At 38.7% G+C, this 26,612-nt stretch overlaps 1 protein-coding gene across 10 annotated transcripts in view; it reads right to left on the bottom strand.

The window, feature by feature from the left end:
• Positions 1-26,612, bottom strand: part of PAK3 (p21 (RAC1) activated kinase 3) — a 450,753-nt gene that overhangs the window by 157,603 nt on the left and 266,538 nt on the right. For all 10 annotated transcript variants that reach the window (XM_080652995.1, XM_080652994.1, XM_080652999.1 and 7 more), the window contains one exon: positions 15,758-15,959. In XM_080652995.1, the coding sequence (XP_080509121.1) occupies positions 15,758-15,932 (175 nt within the window). In that variant the 5' untranslated portion in view covers positions 15,933-15,959. The remainder of the gene's footprint in view (positions 1-15,757; positions 15,960-26,612) is intronic.

The following is a 26,612-nucleotide window of genomic DNA, read 5'->3' as shown; positions in this document are numbered from 1 at the left end:
ACTCCCCCTGTTTTCTCTACCTCACCATCCTCCAGCTTCCCCTCCTACTTTCTGAATAGTTGCTTAGTTCTATTAATTCTTCCTCCTAAAGAATTGCCACTGTATTTTTCTCTCCTATTCATATAGATACTGGCCCTTAGCCAGGCCACTGCCATTTCTCACCTGCATGATTCCAACAGTCTGACTTGTCTTCTTCCATCTCTCTTCTCCCAAATCCATTTTTCTCCTGTGACTAAAGTGATATTTTTGACACACAAAAATTATATCATTCCCCTGCTTTAATGTTTCCCTATTGCCTTCAGAATCAAATTTAAAGCCCTCAGTATGGCATAAATAAGTTCTCCAGGATCCAGTACCTAATTTACTTCCACAGCTTCTTATCCCACCCCTCTCCCATAATCACTCTATGCACTAGCTATTCTGAACTATTTGTAGTTGTATTCATAAAACCTAAGCTAATAGTGTGACATGCCTACTGCCTTCATAATGTTGTTCCTTCTATCTGAAATGCCACCCATCTCTTACATGGATAGCTCTATTCTTTAAGACTCACTTCAGTTCAGTGGTCACCTCCTCCAGGAAACTTTCCCTAATTGCCCCTCTCCTCAACCTCAGGTTTGAATAAATGCCCCTCTTCATTGCTCACTTCTATATTATACTCACCATGATAGACTCTAATCATTCATTGAATTGTCTGTGTTCCTCACTAGGCCATCAGTTTCTTAAAGGCAGGAAATGGAACTTATTCTCCTATGTACCCCAACATCTATATAGAACAGTACCTGATTAAATAAATATTTAATGAATAAGCAAATAAACAAATGAATGGATAAATGACCTTCAGTATATGAAATGAGACCCAATACATGGAGACAGGTCATGCATATTTGCCATTATGTGTTGGTGGATGAGGAGACAATGATCCAAGTTCTCAAAGAAGGCTGGGGGGGTCAGAGAATATATTTTAGAGTGTTTGTTATAGTTGAAGTTGTTGGTGGTGGCATTGTTGTTGTTTTTCCACAACAGTGGGGGTGACTCTGTACTCATCAGGCACATCTCTTCCCAGGTGCCACTTTGGGGGCAAAACCATATATTGGCAACACTGATGCGCAGGGTTCAAGGTACAGCAAAACAACCAATTCTCCCCAAGATGAAATCCCTGGATGATGCTATACTTGTCTTCTGAAAGCATTTTAGAAAACTGTCACCTGAGTCTTCCTTGTTGTAGGAATTCCACTTGTCATCTTCCCCTAAAATTCCTGGAAGTTTTGTTGGACATTCTTATTGGATGTCATATTGGTCACATCCAGAATTATTTTTTAAGAAAACTTTCTAGCTCCTTGAAAACAGAGCATGCAAGAAAAAACAGGAATGACAGAGGACAGACATAGAGAAATGCTTTCCCACATACATTTAGCCTGAAAGCACAGAACAATGATCATTTTTTAAAAAAGAAATGGGAAGCATGCAAAGTCACAGTATATGGCATGATTTTAAAAGCAACATTTATACACAAAGCTAAAAGCAAAATATTATATAGAACATTTTTGAAATACAGAAATAATTTTTTTCCAAAGAAAAAGGAACATATGCTGGCTAGTTCTAAGCAGCAGGCATTTCACAACCTTGGCTCTAACGACCAAGCTCCCTTCTATTACTGTTCTAGACTCCTTTCCTTTGAATCAATCACTGGTTCAGTTAACAAGTATACAGAGAATTGAGGATCCGTATAGTGACAGATTAGGCTGAGTAACTCATTAGGAACTTAATATTCTAAACTTGTGATCTAACTAGAGAAATAAGCTAAACAAATAAAAAATACAAATTGATAATACCAGATCAAAGAAAATAAGGTGCTAATATGGGAAGAATAGAGTATAAATGCTGTAGCATGTCAAAAGGACATCATAGAAACTTGTGGGGATAGTGAGGGCTTACTGATGGAGGTAAGACTAAAGAGATGGGTCTTAAAGAATGGATAGGCAGGAAAGGATAAAGCATCTAATGCAGGAAAAATGGGAGTAGCAAAGATTGGAAGTAAAAATGTGTATAGCATATTGATGAGGAAATGAGAAGACAGAAAGGTTAATAGATAGGGCATGGCCTTGGGAATCAGGAAAGAAGATGCAATTGAAGATAGCAATGAAGAATTTACTGGGAAAGTTTTTTGAACAGATGGATGATATGATAGAAAAGGTGTTTCCTCAAAGACAAGCCAGGTAGCTATGTACTTCTAGGTACACATAGCAGGCTTCAAAATGGTTGCTATCCTGTAGGCTGAGGAGAAAAATAAATGTTGGGAGTGGAATGGGGAGGACCTATCTGCCATTAAATCTGTTGCCTCTAAGATTACCTGTTGGGCATTTCCTATAAATTGTGCATGTCTGATTCCTGCAACTAGATTGAAAATTACCTTAGGACAAAGAAGCTTGTCTTATTTGTAGTATCCCCGACAACACTCAGCACAGAACTAGGCACATATAAAGCAGGCAAAAGTCTTTTCTGAGTGAATTATAAAACATGCTCCAGGTTAGCTTATATTAACATTCACTTTTATTATATCTGATTTTTAAACTGAAATAGTTATTAAGCTAGATCTGCTCAAATTCAGCATGCAGCTCTGATTTATGCACTGGCTGGTTGCACATAGGTTTCTAACCTATGATCTTCCATGAAGACCTTTGAAGTAAAGGATGTCTATTAAAATATTTTGTTAGAAGATTTGTACTGGAGTTGCTGATGTTGAAGATCTCCTGGGAGATACCCTTGTCCCTACCCTGATATTAAAATCCCTTCCCCCTCTCTTCCCTACTTTTTCCCACTCCCCATGCTGATGTGCAATCTATACTGTGTTATATGTACCTGAAGCCAAGCTACATGTGTAGATATAGGGGCCATTTCTAGCAGGGGCAGTGAGGAAGGCTGGTTAGAGATATGCCATATTAAATGCCTGTTTTTCATCTCAGTATTCCTGGACTTTGCTCAGGGAAAACCATTTTGGAAGGATATAGAGGTATTTTAATGGGTGATCCACTTCCCATGGGTGGTAACGACCACTTTTCCTAATAAATGATATTACTGACTTGGTGACTCTTTAGCTGGATGATAGGTACTTTCAGTGGCTTATTAATTTCTTTTTTATTATTTATTTCTTTAATTCACTAAGAGGCTGCTAGGCAATGCCTCACAGGGATCTTTTACAAAATGTTGGAGAGAACCAAGATGGCGGCATAGGTAAACACCTGTACTTGCTGCCTCTCGCAACCACATCAAAATTACAACTAAAATACAGAACAACTATCATCCAGAACCACGGGAAAGCTAGCTGAGTGGAAGTACTACAACTAGAAGTAAAGAAGAAAGTGCACTGAGACTGGTAAGAGGTGCAGAGGCATGGAAAGTGCTGGCACCCCAGTGTGCTGCTTTTTTAATCAGGAGGGAGATACAAGCTCCCACTTGCTCTGAACTCCAGTTCTGGGTGAGACTCTGGGGGTCCCAGACACATACGGGGAGAAACTGGATTGTCTGGCATCAGTGAAGGAATGCGAAGGCGGCTTTCTTTCAGACAGAGGTGCTCTCAGAGGTCATTGTTCCTGAGCTGGGACCCCTCTGGTGCAGGGCTGACTGGCAGCCATTGCTGGTTGCTCCACCTTGGTGATTCCCAGAGACAACGCCCACCCAATTTACAAAACCACCCAAGCTGTGCACAGTGGCTTTTGCATACGAATGGCTTGTTCTTTCTCAGCCTAAACAGCCATGGGCAAACTACAGCCCACGGGCCGGATCCGGCCTTTCGGCTGTTCTATCCGGCCCGCAGAGCCGAAACAGCGGAGGGTTCTCTTGCTCTCCCCTCCGCTCCTTTACTTTGAATTTATATTAGTTCACACAAACACTCCATCCATGCTTTTGTTCCGGCCCTCCGGTCCAGTTTAAGAACCCATTGTGGCCCTCAAGTCAAAAAGTTTGCCCACCCCTGGTAACATGTCAAACAGGCAGCAGAGGGGTTAGGGGGCCCCAAAGCTATCAAAAAAAAAAAAAGGCCAAAGGCTGGCAGCAGCAGCCTGCCTTGCTTCACAGCTGGGCCTCATCTGGGCACTTCCAAACCCTATAAAAAGAGGAGGAATCTGCAGATCTCTCTGAAGCCCCTGCTGGGTGGCACCAGACAGTGGTTGACTTTGCACCTCCTTAGAGATCCAAAAGCCAGTGTACCCAGTGGTCAGTGTGAGACCATACCGGATTATAACTCTTCACATCCATATGTGACACGCTCAAGGGGCAGACTCAGCAAGCACCAAAGCCCCACTGAAGCAAATCCTCCCTATAATGGTATATCCTGTACAGCAGCTCATCCATTGTAGACACAGCTGGTCATCACAGCCAATTGGCCTGGAGGTCAATTCCTCCCAGTGATAACAACGGCAATCAAGGCTTAGCTACAATAAGACTGTGCACACAGCCCACAAAGGGGTGCACCAAGCGTGTCCACTCCAGGTGATTGGGGAGGCTGAGTAACTGGGCCCTTAAGACACCTACCACACAAGGCCACTCTAGCAACCCAAGAAGACTTAGCAGCTACCCAATACATAGAAATAAATATAGGGAAGCAGCTAAAATGCAGAGACAATGAAGTCTGTCACAAATGAAAGAAATGGATGAAAGCAAAATACTGGATATAGAGTTCAAAACCACAGTTATAAGGTTATCAAGAATCTTCTAGAAACATCCAAGGAACTTAGTGAGACCTTCAAGGATCTTAGTGAGAATGCCAAAAAAAAAAAAAAAAAAATTGAAAGGACCAGTCAGAAATTAAGCATACACTGACTGAAATAAAGACTAATATACAGAGATTCAACAGTAGACTAGAGGATTCCAAGAATCAAGTAAAAGATTTGAAATATAAGGAAGCAAAATCACCCAACTGGAAGAGCAAAAAGAAAAAAGAATCCAAAAATACGAAGATAGTGTAAGGAGCCTCTGGGACAACTTCAAGCATACCAACATCAGAATTATGGGGGTGCCAGAAGAAGAGAGAGAGCAAGATCTTGAAAACCTATTTGAAAAAATAATGACAGAAAACTTCCCCTACCTAGTGAAAGAAATAGACTTACAAGTCCAGGAAGCACAGAGAACCCAAAACAAGAGGAATCCAAAGAAGACCACACCAAGACACATCATAATTAAAATGCCAAGGGCAAAAGACAAAGAGAGAATCTTAAAAGCAGCAAGAGAAAAACAGTTAGTTACCTACAAGGGAGTACCCATACGACTATCAGCTGATTTCTCAACAGAAACTATGCAGGCCAGAAGGGAGTGGCAAGACATATTCAAAGTGATGAACAGCAAGAACCTACAACCAAGATTACTCTACCCAGCAAAGCTATCATTTAGAATTGAAGGTCAGATAAAGAACTTCACAGACAAGAAAAAGCTAAAGGAGTTCATCACCACCAAACCAGTTTTTATGAAATGCTGAAGGGTATTCTTTAAGAAGAGGAAGAAGAAGAAAAAGGTAAAGATCAAAAACTATGAACAACAAAGTGACAACATATCTATCAACAAGTGAATCTAAAAATTAAATGAATAAAAAATCTGATGAACATAATAAACTGGTGAATGTAATAGAATCAGGTGCATGGAAAGGGAGCAGACTGACAATATTTGGGGGGAACAGGGTGTGGGGGTGCAGGAAGAGATTGGACAAAGATCTTATATCTATGGACGAGGACATTGGGGGGGGGTGAGGGCCTGGGGTGGGGTGGGAACTGGGTGGAGGGGAGCTATGGGGGGAAAAGAGGAACTTCTGTAATAATCTGAACAATAAAGATTAAAAACATGTTGCCCTTGTGGCCTTTAAGAATTAAAATGTCTTAGTGTTTACTTAACTACCAGAAAAGTAAATTAAGCAAGCATTGGAGTTGTTTTGCTCCACCCTCTTACTTGTGGGTCACAGAGAACATTGTGCCATAACCCCACAAGGGAAGCTTTCTGAAGTCTTATACTTGGGAACAAATAAGTACCTGAGAACAGTTAAAATATTCTGTTTGGGGGCTTATTATGAGAAGGGATCCAAAGGAATTTATTACTACCTGGATTCATGAAATGTATATTTTTCTCTTACATAGGGAGAGATTAATTTTCTAGTTTTACTCTATTTTTTGGTAAAAAAAAATGTTATTTTGTGGGCCTTCAAATTTATTTTTCCAAATGGAAATACTCCAAACTATATGTGATAATTACAGTGGAAAGTTAGACAGAATTTATTCTTGGCTTGAAGTATTTAAGAAATTGACAGTGCAAGGTGGGTAAAAGATTTAAAAAGAGGTTCTACATAACAATATATTTCTGGTTTAAATCTAGCATATTTAGCAAAGTATATACTGCTTTTGATCAGATAAGGGAAAAAGGGCCCTAATCTTTTAATACTGAATTATGAATGAATCTAAGAGGAAGGATGAGAGGTGACTGTCATATTCTATTTTAATATAGTTTTTAAATATTTTAATCGTAAGAACATCAGATATCTTTGTAATAGAAAAATATTTCGAAGCCCCCAAAATATCACAGGAATTGGAGAGGGGGGGCGTTTAACTATTTTTTTTTACAAAAGCTGGTACTTTCTGCTAGCAAGTTAGGCCCTCTGGAGGAGTAACATGGAAAGACAAAGGTATGAGTACTGTTGTAGTGGCTGATTGAGAAAATGGGTTAGATTCACCTAGGTTTCACCTACCTCTGTAAAGATTTCATTTTTATATATTCCATGGACTAAAACCTATTTTCAAAACAAGTTAGGTAACTCCTATTTTATGGCAAGCTATATAGTGTTCAATCACCACTGGACTAGCATATGGGGATCTAAATTTTAGGTCTGCCTTGTTTTGTAGTTAGTAGTAGGGCAGGTTTGTGGAAGTCATTTAACCTCTCTAAACCCCTGCCTTCTGTAACATTGGGATAATCCTTGACTCCATCATAAGGAGGTTTGAAGGAGGTAATTGATATAAAAACACTTTGAACATTGGAATATTCCTGTAACTGCCATCCAAAATACATCATCTCATTAACAATATACTTAGTAACAGGGTATCTGTGTTTGCTGGAGAACTAAGTAACCTGACACTTTTAAAATGTAGCACTTGCATATAAGAGTAACAAACGGATGCAAAACATTGGGGGGTGAGGGCATGTATGGGAGTGGGGTGGGGGGGGGCAATGGTAAGATATGTACACATATAATACCTTAATAAAAAAATTAAAAAAATAAAATGCTAAAAAAAATAAATAAATAAAATGTAGCACTTGCACCCTATGAATGAAGTCCTTAGAAATATAACTACCAAGAAAGAGGATTAAACTGGGATGTTTTAAACATTCACTGCTCTTATTATAATATCTTACATTATATTAGCAAATCTCAGATGTATATACTGGGAAGGCCCATGGTGGAAGTTTCATTCTCCCATCCTCAGGTAGGAGGACCTGCTAAATCCATGAGAGACCCAATAGAGAACCTTGGTAATCATAGTATCCAATCAGCACATCTGGAATTTCTTTTTTTAAATATTTTTATTTATTTTAGAGAGGAAAGGAGAGGGAGAGAGAGATAGAAACATCAATGATGAGAGAGAATCATTGATCAGCTGCCTCCTACATGCCCGCCCCCCCCCCTTACTGGGAATCAAGCCCACAACCCGAGCATGTGCCCTTAACTGGAATTGAACCCAGGACCCTTCAGTCCGCAGGCCGACACTCTATCCACTGAGCCAAACCTGCCAGGGCTGGAATTTCTTTATGTCTAGTTCCATTCTCTCTGGTGAAATAGGGAGCCCATTTCCTCCTGCCAGGTCTTTAGTGGCTATGGGAAACAATATATGCCCTCTATAACATAGCAGTCTTTAATATAGAAAAATAGTCAGAATGGTACCTGATTCTGCAAGATCAGCTACAAGCCCAATTCACAGGCTGTGTGTTCCATGAGGATGATGGATGAAAGGAAATGATGGCCCTATGTTAGCCCTTCTAGTGACCCCCACTCACACATGCTGACAGCCATCACCTCCAGTGGTATCATCTTCAAAGATATTCAGCAACAGTGATCATTCTGACAAATCATTAAGGAGTTGACTTTTATACCTATCTCCTTCTAGACAATACACACTGGTCTCACTCTCATTTATACCCAATTCACATGTGCAACAGTTTCAATGGAAAATGTTTGAAAACAAAAAGCAAATATGAGGCAATGTCCTAAACCAGACACATCTGATCATGTGGATAATTATGCATGGCGTAAGTTAGAGAGGAAAAAAATGGAGCCTCATTTGCTTTAAGCAGGGAAGTAACTTTATATTCTTTAGCTAGCATTTTCTCCTTTCAATTCTTCATTTTAATGTTTGGTACAACTCTTTTCTGTCTTCCCCATTCTCATCTATCCCCTGTATCTTCTCCACTTCTTAATCTCCCTCTCAAACATTTTCTCTCAATTTATTTCTCCCTATAACTTATTTCCTTTAGTGTATATATCTCCCAGTTCTGCCCTCCATACTTGTCTTGAATTTGACTGCTGGTTTTAGTGCCCAATTTTCCTGTTTATTGGCCTTGAAATAGAAGCACAGGACCTAGTAGATAGAGGGCATCATTATGCCCCCTTATTCTCATTTCAACCATAGAGGACTTTAAGAGTAAAGGAGTAGTACAGGAGGTTCTTCTGAGGCACAGCACTGACCCTGGAGGACAAGCAAGATGTCATGTCCTTCAGGCTTTCCAAAGGGTAGTGCAATGATCTCCAAAGAGCACTCTTTTCTGATCTGTATAGGATACTTTGGAGAACCAAGAGGAATGTAAACACCATTCGGGATGCAGCAGTCTCTGACATCTGGCATTCTGATAACAGAACCCATGATTAATCGAGATTCCCATTGATTGTTAGTGTAATGATCATAACTTTGAGCTACTATAAGATCCCAAAGGGTCTTCAGCATCACCGAAGAAAGACTGCATACTTTTCAGTCTATTATCACACTAAGAATTTTTTATTGTGCATTAATTAGGTGAAAGTTAGTAACGTGCATTGACCAAAACATTTCATTAACAAGACCATAAAGGATAACTGAGAGTCTTCTTTAACATAATTTTTGCACAGTAATGCTTTCTGCTGTGTAGCATATATGGAAAATAGCATACTCTAAGAATTAGAGCAAACTATACAATAACAAACTATATGGCATTTTAAAAACTTTTCACATGCATGAGCACTCTCATTTAGAGCCTCAACTTTCTAAAGTAAGCAGTATGCAAGCCTGTAAAGCAGGGGTGGGGAATGCCCGGCCTGCAGGCCATATAAGACCCACGAAGTCATTGGACTGGCCATGTCAAGGCATTAGAGGTGAGCTAATTAAGTGTTTGACCAACTATAGCAAGCTCATTTTTAAGTAATTTTGTATGGCCCCCAAACCTATAATAATAAAAGTATAATATGCTAATTAGACCGGACAGTCGAACGACCTTCTGGACGTCCTTCTGGATGAAGCCGGGGCTGCGAGGGCCAAGGCAAGTTGCCGTGGCTACGAGGACCAAGCCCCTTGCATGAATTTCATGCATCGGGCCTCTAGTGATATTATAAATATCCAAATGGCCCTTGGCAGACAAAAGGTTCCCCACCCCTGCTGTAAAGTATACACACTAAATGAGAATCTAACCTGCAAAACACCTGAATTAAATGTTAGCACACCTCTACGATGAAGAATATTTTCTTGCCATCATTTTATAAAAATATGAAAAAGTTTTTGTTTTTTTCCTACTGAGTGGTGATAATAAAAATGTCCCATTTTTGAAAGTGAGAAAAGTTTCAAAGCACACTACCATATATTCTTAAGGAAAAGTGAAAGCCACTGCTGGCTTTTAGATGCTAAGATTATAGTTTCCCACATATTCCATTTGTTCTATTTCAAGGGAGTGTTTACAGAACAGAAAAATCATACGATCTGGAGTCCAAGAGACCTGGGAGACATCTGGCTTCCATCATTTGCTATGTGATGCTAGGTTGTCTAATTAAACACTTTGAACTTAAATTGCCTCATATGTAAAAAGAGGATTATACAGAATGGTTGTATGGTGCATGGAATACAGCTTAGCATACAGGAATTCATGGTAGATCAGTCAGTAAATGGTAGGTCACTTCTTATTTGTCTTGATTTTATTTATATCCAACTATCTCCTAATACTCCTCTAGGAAGAGGGGCCTTTGCTTCATTCCCAGGCTCACCAGCTTCCAAATCTCTCTGGATTCCCCACAAACAAAATGTACATAAACTGTGCTCTCTAAGGACATAGCCCTTCACACAGCATTGCATATCCTCTGAAACACACCTGATGCTCAAGTGCAGCACAGGACAGCTAAGCATGCTTCAGATGACACAGATGTCACACAGAATATGTCACCTCCAAATGCAACCTCACCTACTTCTTCCCCATATGTTCTTCCAATTTCAAGTCCTTAACACTGATTTATTTTTAGAGGTACTATACCATTTTCAGAGTCCTGGCAGATTCATTTGCCTCACTGCCTTTGTAATTTTCTCATGTATTTATTTATTCATTCATGTATTTGTTCCTGACCTTGTTCCAAAATGGCTATCAGGTGGCTTACAAGAATACACAAAATACAAATGATAGTATAAATTCAAAGTAGATAAGAAAGTAAAAAGGGGAAAAAAGATAGGAACAGCCCTGCTTGTGTGGCTCAGTGGATTGAGCACTGTCCCACACACCAGGAGGTCATGATTTGATTCCCAGTCAGGGCATATGCCCAGGTTGCAGGCTTTATCCCCAGTAGGGGGTGTGCATCAGGCAGCCGATTGATTATTCTCTCATCATTGATGTTTCTATCTCTGTCTCTCTCTCCCTTCCTCTCTCTGAAATCAATAAAAACATTTTTTTAAATCTTAAAAAAATGATAGGGACATAAAATGGAGCCTGGAAGAAAGCTAATACAAAGCACATGCATACCATAGAGTCCCCATGGCAAATGCTATGTATGGGCCACAAATTTGGCTCCAAGCTTTCTAGTAGCCAACAAAAGAGAAACCTAGTAAATGGTAGATCACAAAAGAAGTGATCTACCATTTACTAGAAAGCCAACAAGCTTTCTAGTAACCACAGTCTCACATTTCACAGGGTACATAAAATAAAAGCAAAACCACTTGTTAAGGATGTTCTTTTCCTGATCTACATTCTAAAAACTTTCCTATAGTGAAGTGTCATAAAATGGTGGTAAATTGTCTCTCCAAAGTTTCTCCAACATCACGATTCAGCTCCAGGAATAGTCTCCAACAAAGATAGTCATTCTTGAAATTACGTCTACTACTACTTATTTTTTTCTACCTATCTCTTGAAATTCCATTTGTTCAATGAAATGTAGCTATTAAAGAGATTTCTTAAAACAAAACAAAACAAATAAAAACCTCTTTCACCAAAGCAAGTATTTTCATTTAATTAAAGAAGTAGACATTGTGACATTATTTATATCAAAAATTTAGAAAGTTCCCCAAATATCCAATGAAAGGAAATGATTAAATAAACCATGATGCCACTATTGCCAATATATGATGAAATACTATACACTTCAAAAATAACATTATGAAAACTTTTTAAAATGTAGGAAAATATTAATGATAAAAATGCAAGTGAAAATCAAGATATAAAATTATATATTATGATCTCAACTATGTAAAAATATCCCCATATATAGCCATAAAAAGTCTGAAAGGAAATCCACCAAAATGTTAACATTGTTTCTGAGATCTGTGAATTTGGGTGATTTTTTTTTCTATATCTTTGTGTTTATTTTCCAAAGTTTTTTATACTGATGAAAAATTTCTCTATAATGAGAAAAAAAGGACTAGGAAGAAAATATCAACCTAATCAGTTATCGTTGGTCTACGGAATTATGAACAGTTTCAATTTTTCAATTTTCTATAACTGACATATAAATTCTAGCCAGGAACAAAGTTACTTAAAGAAACAAGAATTCTAAAATCTAGTTTTTTGGTTGTTTGTAAGGGCCAGAATGATGCAAATCTAATAATACCTCACAATAATTAAGCACTTAATAATTATAAAATTATTTTAAATTTTAATAATTAATAAATTTATTTAAATTTAATATTATTAAACTTATTTGTAAAAGCATCCTGATATTTATAATTATATTTGATTATCAACAATATCTTGTGAGACAAGCTAGATATTACTCTTCTCATTTAATAGGTGATGAAATTGAGACTCAGAGAAACTAAGTGACTAGCTCAAAGTCACAATAATCAGTGACACAGATAGACTTAAACCCAGGCCTCCAGAACCCAAGACCAGTGTTCTTTATATTTATTCAAGACTGACAGTGGTGTAACCTAATCAGTCACTGAGAGACAGAAACATAGAAACAATAACCACTCCCTACTTATAAGGATGCTATTCCTGAATGATCCCCAAGGTAGGGGAGTTCAGCTGATGAAATTATGATTTTAGGAGGTAAAAAAAAGAGTAAGGAAAGTGAGGTTACATGTGAATTTTGAAAGCCCTCATAAATACTTTTTTTGCACAATAAAACAAAACAATAATAACAGTACATTACATAAAAAGAATGAAAGTTTACATAGCTTAAATTAATAAAAATGACAGGTTCTACATAGTTTCCATTTTAGATCCTGAAATGATTTCCAAAGGTAATGAAGATGCACCACTCATTACGGCAGTGGAAAATGGGAGTGACAGTGAATCAATGAACAAAGCTGGAGTATTTCAAAATCATGGCTCTCCATACTCTCAGAGTAATCTAAATCCAATCCTAAAATTGTAATGATTTGCTTGTGGCTTTAGCCTTATCAAGCAAGTGAATTTAAGTGGTACAATTTAATGACTGTGGGTGGCTCTTCTGAAGATGCCTTCTGTCTTCTCAAGTCTTTTTAAAAGACACCTTAGCACTTTGGTGTAGAATTCAAATTAAATCATTCAAGCTTTTCTGAAGTCAGATTATCAGCTGTCCAGCACTGGTATATAAATGGCACTACCAGGGGTGGGCAAACTTTTTTACTCTAGAGCCACAATAGGTTCTTAAACTGGACCGAAGGGCCAGAACAAAAGCATGGATGGAGTGTTTGTGTGAACTAATATAAATTCAAAGTAAAGGAGCGGAGGGGAGAGCAAGACAACCCTCCGCTCTTTCGGCTCCGCGGGCCATAGAACAGCCGAACGGGCCGGATCCGGCCCGCGGGCCGTAGTTTGCCCAAGGCTGAATTTTAGGCTCTTCTGAGTTTGCTTTCTTCCTATTATGGCGTTGTCAAAAGACTCTTAGAATCTCCTTATAGAGTTCAAGTAAATCATTCAAGCTTCATCTGAAGGCAGCTTATCAGCTTTCCAGCATTGGTATTTGATGATTTAAGCTCCGCTGGTTTCTGTCCAATGTGATATTTTTTTAAGGCACCAGAATACCTCTTTATGTAATTCTGCTAAATTACTCAAGCTTTGAAGAGGTAAGGTTTGACATGTAAAGGTATCAATTTTCCCAACTTTTTTTGGGAGGTGCTAATCTTGTTCTAAAATATTTGCTTCTGTTGCTACAGTTTCATAGATTTTAAGTATCTTCATCATCACTTATGATAATCATCTCTGGAGTATTGGAATTTTCCTGAAAGTCATCTTCTAGCAGCATCACATCACTTGGGTTAGTGTCAACAGGTTCAAATTCAACTTCAGCCAATGACTGCTTGTGCCAAATGTTCATCTGCACCCATAGGTTCTTCTTGATAGCAATATTTTTTTTCAGGAGGGACTGCTGAAAGATATTTCACCATATCTAGCCAAATTTTTCCTCAGGTTGTATTAATGAAAGGCCCTGTTAAACTATCGAATATCTCTTTTATTAAGAATATAGCATTAGTGATGGTGTAGGAATCCCATGCACTAGGATCTTCAGACAGAGGAACCTTTGTGAGATTTTTAACAACAAAGTTATATTATTAATTTGGCATTAAGTCTTCTTGAATGACTGGATCAAACACTGATCTAAGGCCTCAAGGATCTGAGACATGAGACTAATTATCAAATCAACCTTAACATTAGGATGCACATTGGCAAGTACATCTGAGGTTCCAAAAGGACTGTGAAAAATCAGTAGGACTTTGAATTCAAGATTTTTAAAAAATAGTCTTGAACTTCCACAAGAAAGTACTTTGCAAACAATTCCTTACAGAGAGAAGGAGTCACCCTGGCTTTTCTGTTTGCACGCAAATGCACTGGAAACTTGGCTCGGTTTTTCCATTGGGAAGATTTGGGCATAGTTTCATGTAGAGTAGTAATGATTTCACTATGATGCCACCTGAAGTAGTGGCACAAACCACAAATGTAAGCCTCCCTGTTTTTGGTGACCTCATACCACCATCAGTTGGCTCCTACTCTTCAAAAAGGCAAGTAAGATTATTCAAGGGTTCCCAAAGCATGGTGGTCTCAACAGCACAGATTTGCACAGACACATAATCCCCTGATTCAATTACTTTCTGCAATTGTGGCAGATACAACACAGGCTCTGGTAGTTCTTTCTTTGGCACCACTATAACATAAAACTTGGTCTCCAGATCATGGCATTCCCTGTTTCTCAAACTATCCCTTGTTCCTAGAAAATATTTTTTCTGTACCCATTTCAGTGTCTGAAAATATTTCTTCAAAAATTCCTCTTACGTGGTCACAGATCCCATACATGGAAAGTGTTTCCTTATTATTTTGCTTGTATTTAATACAGATGTTTAACATCATTTCCAAGTTTTCCATCCTTATGTCACAAGGGATAAAACATCTCTTAAGTGATACGGTATACAAGAGACAATATTGACCTTAATAAAAAATTTGGTTTTCCTTATGGTACAAATTATGGATTCATTAACACTGCGAAAGCAACCTATGAAGCCATTTGTTTTGCCTTGAAGAAGCAGATGAAGAATGATAATTTTCTCTTCTAAAGACATCACCCTTCTTGCCCTTTTGGCAAGTTTCTGTGGTAACTGTCTCTGCACTTCATCTACTCTATTCTGCCTCAATAGTCACATTTATAGAAGCCATGTTTAAACTTTAGGTTAATTAATGCAACCTGACAATTACTTACTAGATATTTTATATCCCCTAGTGTTACAAAGCGTCAGCATATGATTTTTAAGCACCAAATGGTATTATGAACAACACAAGGATAAATGATAATATATTGTTGTAATATCCAGTGCAAATAGGCCTGGTTGTGTAGGGGACAACTGACAGAAAATGAGAAAGAAAACAAATGACTTGGACTGACTCCTGTATACTCAGTTCAAAATTTTCACAGCTGTCAAAAAGGTATATAGAAGTACATCCACCTATAGTCCAATTTCCAATAAGGAGAGCTTGTAGTTTAGAAAAGATTACTGTAAATTCTCCTCTAAGTTATCAGAAAGAAAGTAGTTTATATATTCAAGACAGTATTATTGCTATGAGTTCCCTTGGCTTAACACTATGAATTCAATTTTATGTAAAAGGCAAATACAACATAAGTATATTTTCTGTATACCACAGTACATCAATCAAACTTTAACTTCTGACAAAATGCAACCTCTGAAGAAGTAGACATAAATATCAGGCAGTCCCTAAATAGCTAATGCTCAAGAAATGACTACCCAAGAAAGAAAGTGACAATGAAAGAATAAACTAGCCCCTTTTCAATGCCCGGCCACTGATACTTTACTTTTATCCCCTCCTCCTGGGAAGATAGAGCGAAGCCTGGCTTTCTTATTCTTCTCTTCAGGGGCCATGGGAAGCGGTTTGGAGCTGTGGTTGAGTGCTGAAGAATCCCGATTGTTACTATTCATCCTCAGTGGTGGAGCTGGGGGTTTCTCTTCATTATCCAGATTGTCAGACATTTTCAGTTACAATTAACTGCACAGCTCCTAAAGGAGGAGGAGGAGAAAACAGGGGTTAAGAAAAGAGAGATCTATAAAACAATCTAGTAAATATAGGGATTCTAATATCTTAGAAACAAAGGTATTGGTATCATATTGTCTCAGGTTTTTCATTGATCATGTTGAAGGTTTTCTTTTCTAGAGGAAAAGGTACTGCCTCCCTAATGACCAACAGTGGAATTTCCCAAAGAGAAAAGTGAAGGCTATGATTAATCGCTTTTCAGTATGCACACACAAACACATAAAAGGTCCCTTCCTTTTCTCACAATGAAACTATATTTTCTGCTGTACACCAAGTCTTTTAATGAACAAGTTACAATCTTTCTTCTTTAAACATTCTATCCTGATCATTGTTATGGTAGGGTAGCCATAACCTCTTCAGAATCCACAATTGACACAGATTTGGCTGTTGATTTTAATGGCCCATAAGAATGATTTGTTGGATGCTTTGACATTGGGATGCCTTTGGTGTCTGATTCTTACTTGTGTGTACCTGAGCTACAAAATATACTCTACCGTTTTATGAGAAAGAACTGAGAAGCAATCTAGTAGACCTGGTAGTTTCAGCAGAGTTGGGGTGTACAGATATAAGAAATAATTCCCCATCTTCGGGTAGCAGGTAGAAGATAAAGCTGAAGCAAATGTCACCATGAGCAAAGAGGAGCTCCAAGGAGAGGACCACTTCCTGAGGAGACACTAAAAGCCTACTCATTGTCATATTTTATGTGTCCTGGAATAGGGAGCAAAGAAGTTGACAGGGGTAACATGGTTGTAAGAATCTGTCTGGGTTTTAGCAACTTATTTGCTCTTAATTTCATTACTTTTGCATTTTGTGCTTAAGGCTGAATATATTTGGGTTTTATCCCACTTGGAGGGTAAAGTGAACTGTAAAGCGTGGACTTTCCAAAGAAATGTTTCTGTTTCCAGCTGTTTTACTATTCTAATTGAAGTCCTTCATTAGGGACCTGAAACTTGCCATGGCAAGTCAGGTGTTAAGAGTACTTTCCAAATGAATCTTCAGTTTAAATACAAGAAAAATCAAATTTCATTGCGACAAAATCTCTGTAAATTCAAGTATTAACTGGCACTCATTTAGGAGCAAAAGAACTCTCCAAACACAACTTAGTACATCACTTTATCCCAACAATATTTACTATAAACAAATCTAAGTACAACAACAATAAAACCAGGATCGCCTCATTACCAGTTATAATGAGAAATAATCTGTCATAAATACGTTTAGCTCTTTAGTTGTTACAATGTTTATTGATTTCAGTATTGAACACTAATTAGGTTACATCATGTTATGAAGAAATTTTTTTTAAATTTTACTATGTTCTAAGTATTCTCAAATATATACAGCCTGTGAATATTTAAGAATAAGTGATTATCAATAGCTTCTCCATCTGCATAGGTGACTGCCAACTAACAATGATGATGATGATTGGATTGATCTTGATTTGGACAAGAGATCTCTTTTCCTTTCCTAAGTGACATGACTTGCATTATCTTAATAAATTAAGAACAATTCTGTGGGTGTTCTTTTTCAGTTAGCATGATAAAGAAAATACTCAATATTAAATGTTTTGTCACAAATGGCAACAACTTAACAAGTCTCCCATTTTCCTATGTAGATGAAACTATAGTATACAGCAAAATTAAAACGAACTGATGTCAAGGATAAGGACTACTAATGGATATACTAGTGCCTATTTTAATTAGAATATTAAACTAGTGCTAATGGGTTTATATTCCCTTTTGTATTTTAATTTGGTCCTTATAAATTCACTGGTTCCCCCAAATAAAAGTGAGTTTAAGACTGATTTCATGGAGAGAGCCAAGATGGTGGCTTAAGTAAACAACTATACTTGCTGCCTCTCACAACCACATCAAAATTACAACTAAAAGGCAGAAAAACTGCCACTCAGAACCACGGGAAAGCTGGCTGAATGGAAGTTCCACAACTACAGAGGTGAAGAAAGTGCATTGAGACTGGTAAGAGGTGCAGAGGCATGGAAAGTGCTGGCACCTGGATGTGCTGCTCTTTTAATCAGGAGGGAGATACAAGCTCCCACTTGCTCTGAACTCCAGTTCTGGGTGAGACTCTGGGGGTCCCAGACACATACGGGGAGAAACTGGATTGTCTGGCATCAGTGAAGGAATGCGAAGGCGGCTTTCTTTCAGACAGAGGTGCTCTCAGAGGTCATTGTTCCTGAGCTGGGACCCCTCTGGTGCAGGGCTGACTGGCAGCCATTGCTGGTTGCTCCGCCTTGGTGATTCCCAGAGACAACGCCCACCCAATTTACAAAACCACCCAAGCTGTGCACAGTGGCTTTTGCATATGAAAGGCCTATCCTTTCTCCACCTAAAACGTGTCAAACTGAAGGTGGGTCAGAGAGCCCCAGAGCTTCCAAAAGAAGGTCCAAGGCCTGGCAGCAGCAGCAGCTGGCCTTGCTTCACAGCTGGGCCCCGTCTAGGCACTTCTAAACCCCATACAAAGAGGAAGAATCTGAAGATGTCTCTGTAGCTCCTGCTGGGTGGCCCCAGACAGTGGCTGACCTTGCACCTCCTTGGAGATCCAAGAGCCAGTGTACCCAGTGGTCAGTGTGAGACCATACTGGACTACAACTCTTCACATCCATAAGAGACACACTCAAGGGACAGACTCAGTGAGCACCAAAGCCCCACTGAAGCAAGTCCTGCCCCATAAGGGTGTCTCCTGCACAACAGATCTTCCAGTGTAGACATAGTTGGTCATCACAGCCAATTGGCCTGGAGGTCAATTCCTCCCAGTGATAACAACAGCAATCAAGGCTTAACTACAATAAGACTATGCACACAGCCCACAAAGGGGTGCACCAAGAGCATCCACCTCAGGTGACTGGGGAGGCTGAGATACTGGGCCCTATAGGACACCTACCACACAAGGCCACTCTATCAACTCAAGGAGACTTAGCAGTTACCCAGTGCATAGAAACAAACACAGGGAAGCAGCCAAAATGTGGAGACAATGAAACAAGTCACAAATGAAAGAAATGGATGAAAGCAAAATACTGGATATAGAGTTCAAAACCACGGTTATAAGGTTATCAAGAATCTTCTAGAAACATCCGAGGAACTTAGTGAGACCTTCAAGGATCTTAGTGAGAATGCCAAAAAAATGGAAAAAGACCAGTCAGAAATTAAGCATACACTGACTGAAATAAAGAATAATATACAGAGATTCAACAGTACACTAGAGGATCCCAAGAATCAAGTCAAAGATTTCAAGAACGAAGAAGCAAAAAACACCCAACCGGAAGAGCAAAAAGAAAAAGAATCCAAAAATATGAAAATAGTGTAAGGAGCCTCTGGGACAACTTCAAGCGTACCAACATCCGAATGATGGGGGTGCCAGAAGAAGAGAGAGAACAAGATATTGAAAACCTACTTGAAGAAATAATGACAGAAAACTTCCCCCACCTGGTGAAAGAAATAGAATTACAAGTCCAGGAAGCACAGAGAACCCCAAACAAGAGGAATCCAAAGAGGACCACACCAAGACACATCATAATTAAAATGCCAAGGGCAAAAGACAAACAGAGAATCTTTTTTTTTTAATGTATTTTATTGATTTTTTTACAGAGAGGAAGGGAGAGAGAGTTAGAAACATCGATGAGAGAGAAATGCCAATCAGCTGCCTCCCGCACACCCCCCACTGGGGATGTGCCTGCAACCAAGGTACATGCCCTTGACCGGAATCGAACCTGGGACCCTTCAGTCCTCAGGCTGACGCTCTATCCACTGAGCCAAACCGGTTTTGGCACAAAGAGAGAATCTTAAAAGCAGCAAGAGAAAAACAGTTAGTTACCTACAAGGGAGTACCCATATGACTGTCAGCTGATTTCTCAACAGAAACTATGCAGGCCAGAAGGGAGTGGCAAGACATATTCAAGGTGATGAACAGCAAGAACCTACAATCAAGATTACTCTACCCAGCAAAGCTATCATTTAGAATTGAAGGTCAGATAAAGAGCTTCACAGACAAGAAAAAGCTAAAGGAGTTCATTACCACCAAACCAGTATTATATGAAATGCTGAAGGTTATTCCCTAAGAAGAGGAAGAAGAAGAAAAAGGTAAAGATAAAAAAATTATGAACAACAAAGTGACAACAAATACATATCTATCAACAAGTGAATCTAAAAATGAAATGAATAAAAAATCTGATGAACAGAACAAACTGGTGAATGTAATAGAATCAGGGCCATGGAAAGGGGGCAGGCTGACAATTCTCGGGGGGGATGGGGAAGTGGGGGGTGCGGGAAGAGACTGGACAAAGAGCTTACACCTATGGACGAGGTTAGTTGGGGCGGGGGAGGCCTGTAGTGGGGTGGGAACCAGGTGGAGGAGAACTAAGGGGGGGGAAAAAGAGGAACATCTGTAATAGTCTGAACAATAAAGATTAAAAAAAAAACAAAACTAGGAAGCCAAAAAACCAAAAACAAACAAACAAACAAACAAACAAAAAACTAAAAAAAAAAAAGACTGATTTCATCAGTGGCATTATTCTGTTCTGGAAAGATTCATGGTTTTAACTTTGTCACTGAGAAGAATTTGCCACCAGAAACAAAGCACTATTTTTTCTTTGGTTTTATTTCTTTGTTTTACTTTTCTCAGTTCAAAAGTGATGTCTGAATATGAGATTATTAAATAAAGTTCAATTATACAAAATCTACCTCATATGATACTGAACTTTGGTAAAAAAAATGAAAATTTAAAGTTATTGCAATAGAACTGTGTATCCTATATAATAAAGAGGTAATATGCAAATTGACAGTCACTCCAACACACAATATGGCTGCCCCCATGTGGACACAAGATGGCTGCCATAAGATGGCTGGCAGAGAAGGGCAGTTGGGAAGGACCAGTCCTGTAGGGGAGGGCAGTTGGGAGTGACCAGGCCTGCAGGGGAGGGCAGTTTGGGGGTGACTAGGCCTGCAGGGGAGGGCAGTTGGGGGGACCAGGCCTGCAGGGAAGGGCAGTTGGGGGGGACCAGGCCGGCAGGGGAGGGCAGTTAGGGGCGACCAGGCCAGCAGAGGAGGGTAGTTAGGGGCAATCAGGCTGGCAGGGGAGCAGTTAGGTGTCGATCAGGCTGGCAGGGGAGTGGTTAGGGGGTGATCAGCCTGGCAGGCAGAAGTGGTTAGGGGCAATCAGATAGGCAGGCAGGTGAGCGGTTGGGAGCCAGCAGTCCTGGATTGTGAGAGGGCAGTTGAACATCCCTGGAGGGGTTCCAGATTGGAAAGGGTGCAGGCTGGGTTGAGGGACACACACCCCCGTGCACGAATTTCATGCACTGGGCCTCTAGTTTAAATAGAAATACCTAAAAGAGAGGTTTCTGAAAAATTTATATCACATGGAGAGAGGAGCCACCAAATTCAGATGATGCATATTTTCTGATGATTGATTACTTAACTTGAGATGAAGAAGTCAGAGGAACATGCATGTCGTCTTTAAAATTGTATACAGAGCTGGTCTTGCATAATAAAGCTAGTCAGAGTCTGGGCCAGTCAGGATTCTAGGGCACCTATGTAATTTAAAATACTAGGCTCCTTTGTTCTTGATAAATGGGTGGGGCTAACAAAGTGGCCTTCTTTGTTCCCAACTAAGGGCTCCTGCCAGAGACTCACAAGGTAAGTGCCCTGTTTCTTTTCAAGATGCCTGATTATTCTGACCTTATTTGACCTGGTATATTTTAGGTTGGGAGAGAAAGGCTACTTGTACTTTAAAAAAAAAAAAAAAACAAACAAACAACAAACTCATACTATACTCTCCTATATTACACTAGAAATCCCTGACTAAAATGTCTACCCCACACACTTGATGTGGTCTATATCATGGGCATCTTCAAAGTACCCAGCTTATACAGTGTACTTTCTACTGCTCAGTAAATTAAATTTGCTTCAATTCCATTAAAATCATCAGAAGATTATAAGAGGAGTTGGAATAAACATTTAACAGACATGAAAATGAAGTTGAAGAATTTTTGTTTAGTTCCACACCAGGAATATGTAGCATGAACCAAATAACCACTCCTTTAACCTAGACATTTCAGATTTGGTTTTGCTTGAATTATCCTCATATTACTTCAGTTCTTTGTTACCCTTTACAAGGTACAACTTATCTTCATCTTCTTCTAATGGTTCCAAATAATTCTGATTTGGTGGCAAGAGAATAATGCAGGAGCATCTTGTTATCATTAACTCAACTTCAAAGCAAATGCTTCAAAGCATACTTTTAGAAGACCAATGGTGAAAGGGTAGGAACATGTAAGGAAACCTTGCTGCTAATGTATTTGTTTCCCAAGTGTGAGATACCTCCAACTATTCCACAAATGTAGATAAAAAGGGGATTCCATTATGTTATGTTTGTAAACAATGCCTATTTACCAAAACAGGTTCCTCCCATGATATAGTTTTCTACAAAGCATACTGTTTAATGGCTTGCTGGTTCAATCTGACTATGATGTCATTATTACCAAGATCTTGTTAGAGACTATTTTGTTTGGGGCGGCTGAAGGTTCTATTTCAAGAATTGTACAAAATCACCATTATTCTCTAGGAACCCAATTAAAAAATGTTTAGCTTTAAAGTTTAACTGCTGTCATTCCCTTCTGCAACAGAACAGGAACTTACAAGTGAGTGGCACATTGGATCTAGCCACAGGCCATTTGTTTAACTTTTAGAACTTGGCCCTTAGCACTGTGGATAAACAGCTAACTTTAATGGACAACCAGTATCAAAACTGTTATATCTGTTCACAGATTGATAGGTTTTTCACAGAGAATTCAAATGGCTTCTGTGAATTGTATATATTTATAATCCAGCCCCTGGAACTTAATGAGGTTCACCAGCACTCAGTAATTACAATATAAATTCATCAGTAAAAAGAAGTGAGCCTCTTGTCTCATGATAACCAAGAAGCCTAATCATCCCCTTTTCAGAGTACTAGGAGAGATTACTTCTTTTTTCCCCTCACTCATCTTCCTTTTTCTCTTTCTTTTTCCCCTTCTCCTCACAAAGCACGAGGGCATGCATACACAGGGCCATATACAAACACATACACACAGCTCTTCACTGACTTGGCTTTTGACACAGAGATCTACTGCAAAGAATTTTAGAGAAATCTTTTTCTCAAGATGCATGGGACTTTAAATGAAATGATTAGGAATTATAAATAAATTTCTATCATTCTCTCATTCCTCCAAAATGCATTATCTTAATCAGTGCGTGCCAAGGTAGACAAAGAATGCCCCATAGGTTAAAAAAAAAGTCACCAATTTGCATATTTCAGGAACCAAGGGAGAGATAGGTAATCAATTATGCTCTCCCTAATGTGCTCAAAATTCATACTCTGGCATACATGTTGAATAGGATGCAACCAAAAATGCCAATCATAGCCATTTGCCATAGGTGTTCTATCCAGGTGTGTAAAAATGAGTCCAGAAATATTAGTCCTGCAACTTGCAAGGCCATATATTAAGCCATAAGCAACCTAAACAACTATTTTCATCATATCTGGTGCCATCAGAGACAACTGACATGACTGTATTATCCTGTCTGATTTAAAAATCGAAATAACTGTTTATTTTCATATCTTCCCAATGAGAAACAAACTAATACTGGACTCCTTTCAAAAAGAAAAGCCCAGGCCAGCAGATGCAGAGCTATGATCTAATTAATCCAGAGGTAAAGCTCCTAAACCACCAGCCACACAAGGTTATTGCTACAAATTGGCGAGCACACCAATATTCTTAACATCATTTTGATATCAAACTAGAGGATCTAACATAGGAAAGAGATGTAGCCTAGGGGAAATTTCCAGGGTGAACTTCACAATGTTTCTGAGATACCTACATAAAAAAATGGGGTTTCAAGACATTTTGAGCTGATGAGATGACTGCCAAACTGACAGGAGCACATAGGAAAGAAGATGGATTTTAGGATCTCAAAATTGAAGTAAACAAGTCAAAGAACTCTCACTAAGTCAAAAAGAGTAATAAAACATGAGGGTATTTCACATCTCTACAATTTGAGAAATCTTTATAACAAGAATTAGCTCTATACATCAAGACAAATTGAAGATTTAATGAGAGCTTTCAGACTTTGAGGTATGAAGTAAACATAGATTTAAAGTCAGCCAATGTCTATTTAAAGAATGATATCAACACAGGGATTTTTTTTTTTTTGGTATTTGAGGATGAGGTTGCTTTCACTATCAGAATGAATTGTACTTTGGTGGCAGGAAAAGGGATCTAATAGTTACCTGCCAGTGTTTTTTCCTGGGCTCCCCGTAAATAAAAGCACATGTTTTCACGATGGCTACCTGAGCTTCCACATATTGCCTGGGACTGGGAAACAAACTCTGCTTTGCTAACTAGCCTACACAGATATTAAATACACTTTATAGTGGACACATTATTAGCAACTGAACCAACTGGCTCAGATACTGACGGACAATGGAAGAAGATGTAGTGGACTGGTTTTAATTGCCAAAAAAAAAGAAAAGAAAAGAAAAGAAAAAGAAAGAAAGAAAAGTAATTATCTAGCCTTTCACAAAGGGGACAATGTATATTAATTTAAAAGAAAGATAATACATTATGTTGCATTTCTATAGCAACTTGCATCTGAAGATTTTGACATTAATTTAGACATTAATTCCCACAATATGCTATGATTCAAAAGTAGAGAGAAAGAACATTTATCTCATTTTACAGGAAAGAGAAAAGGCATAGTCTTGGCCTCCTAGTAGCTCCAAACTCATACTCCCATTCCCAGACTAGATGGACAAGAGAGAGATTGACCACTAACCGGAGCCAGCTAGATGAGCCCGACTGAGAACTTCTATCATCTTCTTTCAAATTGCACATAGTCATTATACATATCATTCCCTCACTAGAACATAAGCTCCTTGAGGGTAAGACCCCTCAGTCATAACTGTATGCTTTCATACTGCCTAATACAGTGTTTTATCCCCAGTAGGCATTAAATACGCATGTGAGATAATGACACTGAACTCTATACATGCTATGCATTTGTTGCAGTAAGTTTGTCATAAAGTTATATAAGTCTATATGCCTACTCAAAGCAGGCCTGAGCCAAAAAGGCATCTTTGGAAATATGGGCACTAGTCTAACTTCCAAGAAATTGGGCATGATGAAGAAACCAGCTACCATTATTAGCACCTCATTGTTTTTACTATATGACTTTGTAATGTCCATAGAACTATGTCTTGCTCTTGAGACAGACACCAGCATGTAAAGAAGGAAGTAGCATCCCCACTTTCCACATGAGGAATTAAAAGTGTATAAAAGTTAAGTGACTTACCCAGGGTGACAAAATAAATGAAAAAACTGAGACTAGAATTTCAAACTCTTCTCAATTCCCTTTTCACTACACCTATTCAATGTGTATCCAGGTAAACCCACAAATACACACACACTCTTCATATATATATTTTTATATTCCAAAAATATTCATATGAAACTTCTAGCTTTTTCACTTCAACCCACTTCAGGATAGTACTTACTGATTTCAACTGCTTTTCTCATCCAAAGACCCAAGGCTAGGTGATTTACTGACAGAATTCCAACAGGTTTCATTGGCCGGTAATACCAATTCTTAGATGGCCTTGTTTTGGAGCTTGTCTGTTCTGGGGCACTCACCAAGGGAACTCTGCTATCAGAGACAGGGGTGTGCTGTTTCAGAAAGCCTCGCCTGGGAGATACCATTACAGTGTGTAATGGAGGGAAGCCATTTCTAAGATCATTTGATCAGGAGGAGCTGAGCAACTTGTTTGGCAGATTTACAAAAGCAGCCAGACAAGCAAGGGAGGTAACTAGCTCTTTTTACAGCTGCCTGTTTTCAATGTTAGATGCTACAAAAGATAACTAACTACTGACACTCATACAAGCACACTCACATAGAATAAATTCATGTTCCCTTTCATATACACAAGCAAATGAGGTAAGTTCTGCTGTAGTCCTATTTTTATGCTAACATCTTTATGAGTGATTTTCATTGTTTTGAGCCACAACTTGACATTAATTGAATCCAATAAGCCAGCATATTATAGTCACAAATTTCAAGGATAGGTTGCAAATAAGGAAATTGATAGGTAGACCCAGCATCCAGACCTCATATACTACATACTGTATATTATGTGGGACAAATAGTTCCTTTTCCAATGACTTATTAAGCTTATAAATGTATGCAGCACCATACTTTATTATTTATTGTGTAGGCTACATGAGATAATGCTAGGAAAATGCTAATGATCATCTGACGTGTATTTATGTTTGCAAATTGATGCATTATTACAGGTTTCAGCTTTCCATTTCCAACCTTGATGCTTCTACAAAGAGAAAATAAAATGCCTAAAGAGCAGAGGTATACATTTTTTTAATCATAAAAAAGTGACGACCTTAAAAGATGCCTCAAAGAAATGTGTGGGGAAAAGGTAAGGAAAGTAAAATCTAGTAATAAAATATTTCCTAGTTCTCAGAACAGAATGTAGTAACCTAGAAAGCATTCAGATGGAAAAAAAAATAGATGCAGACTAACAGCCTAAGTGAGCATATATGATAAATCAAGGTCTTGAGTGTC

Source organism: Plecotus auritus, assembly GCF_963455305.1.
Source record: "Plecotus auritus genome assembly, chromosome: X".
Taxonomy (NCBI): Eukaryota; Metazoa; Chordata; class Mammalia; order Chiroptera; family Vespertilionidae; genus Plecotus; species Plecotus auritus.
The sequence above is the reverse complement of the archived record's forward strand: the minus strand, read 5'-3'. Positions and strand labels throughout refer to the sequence as shown.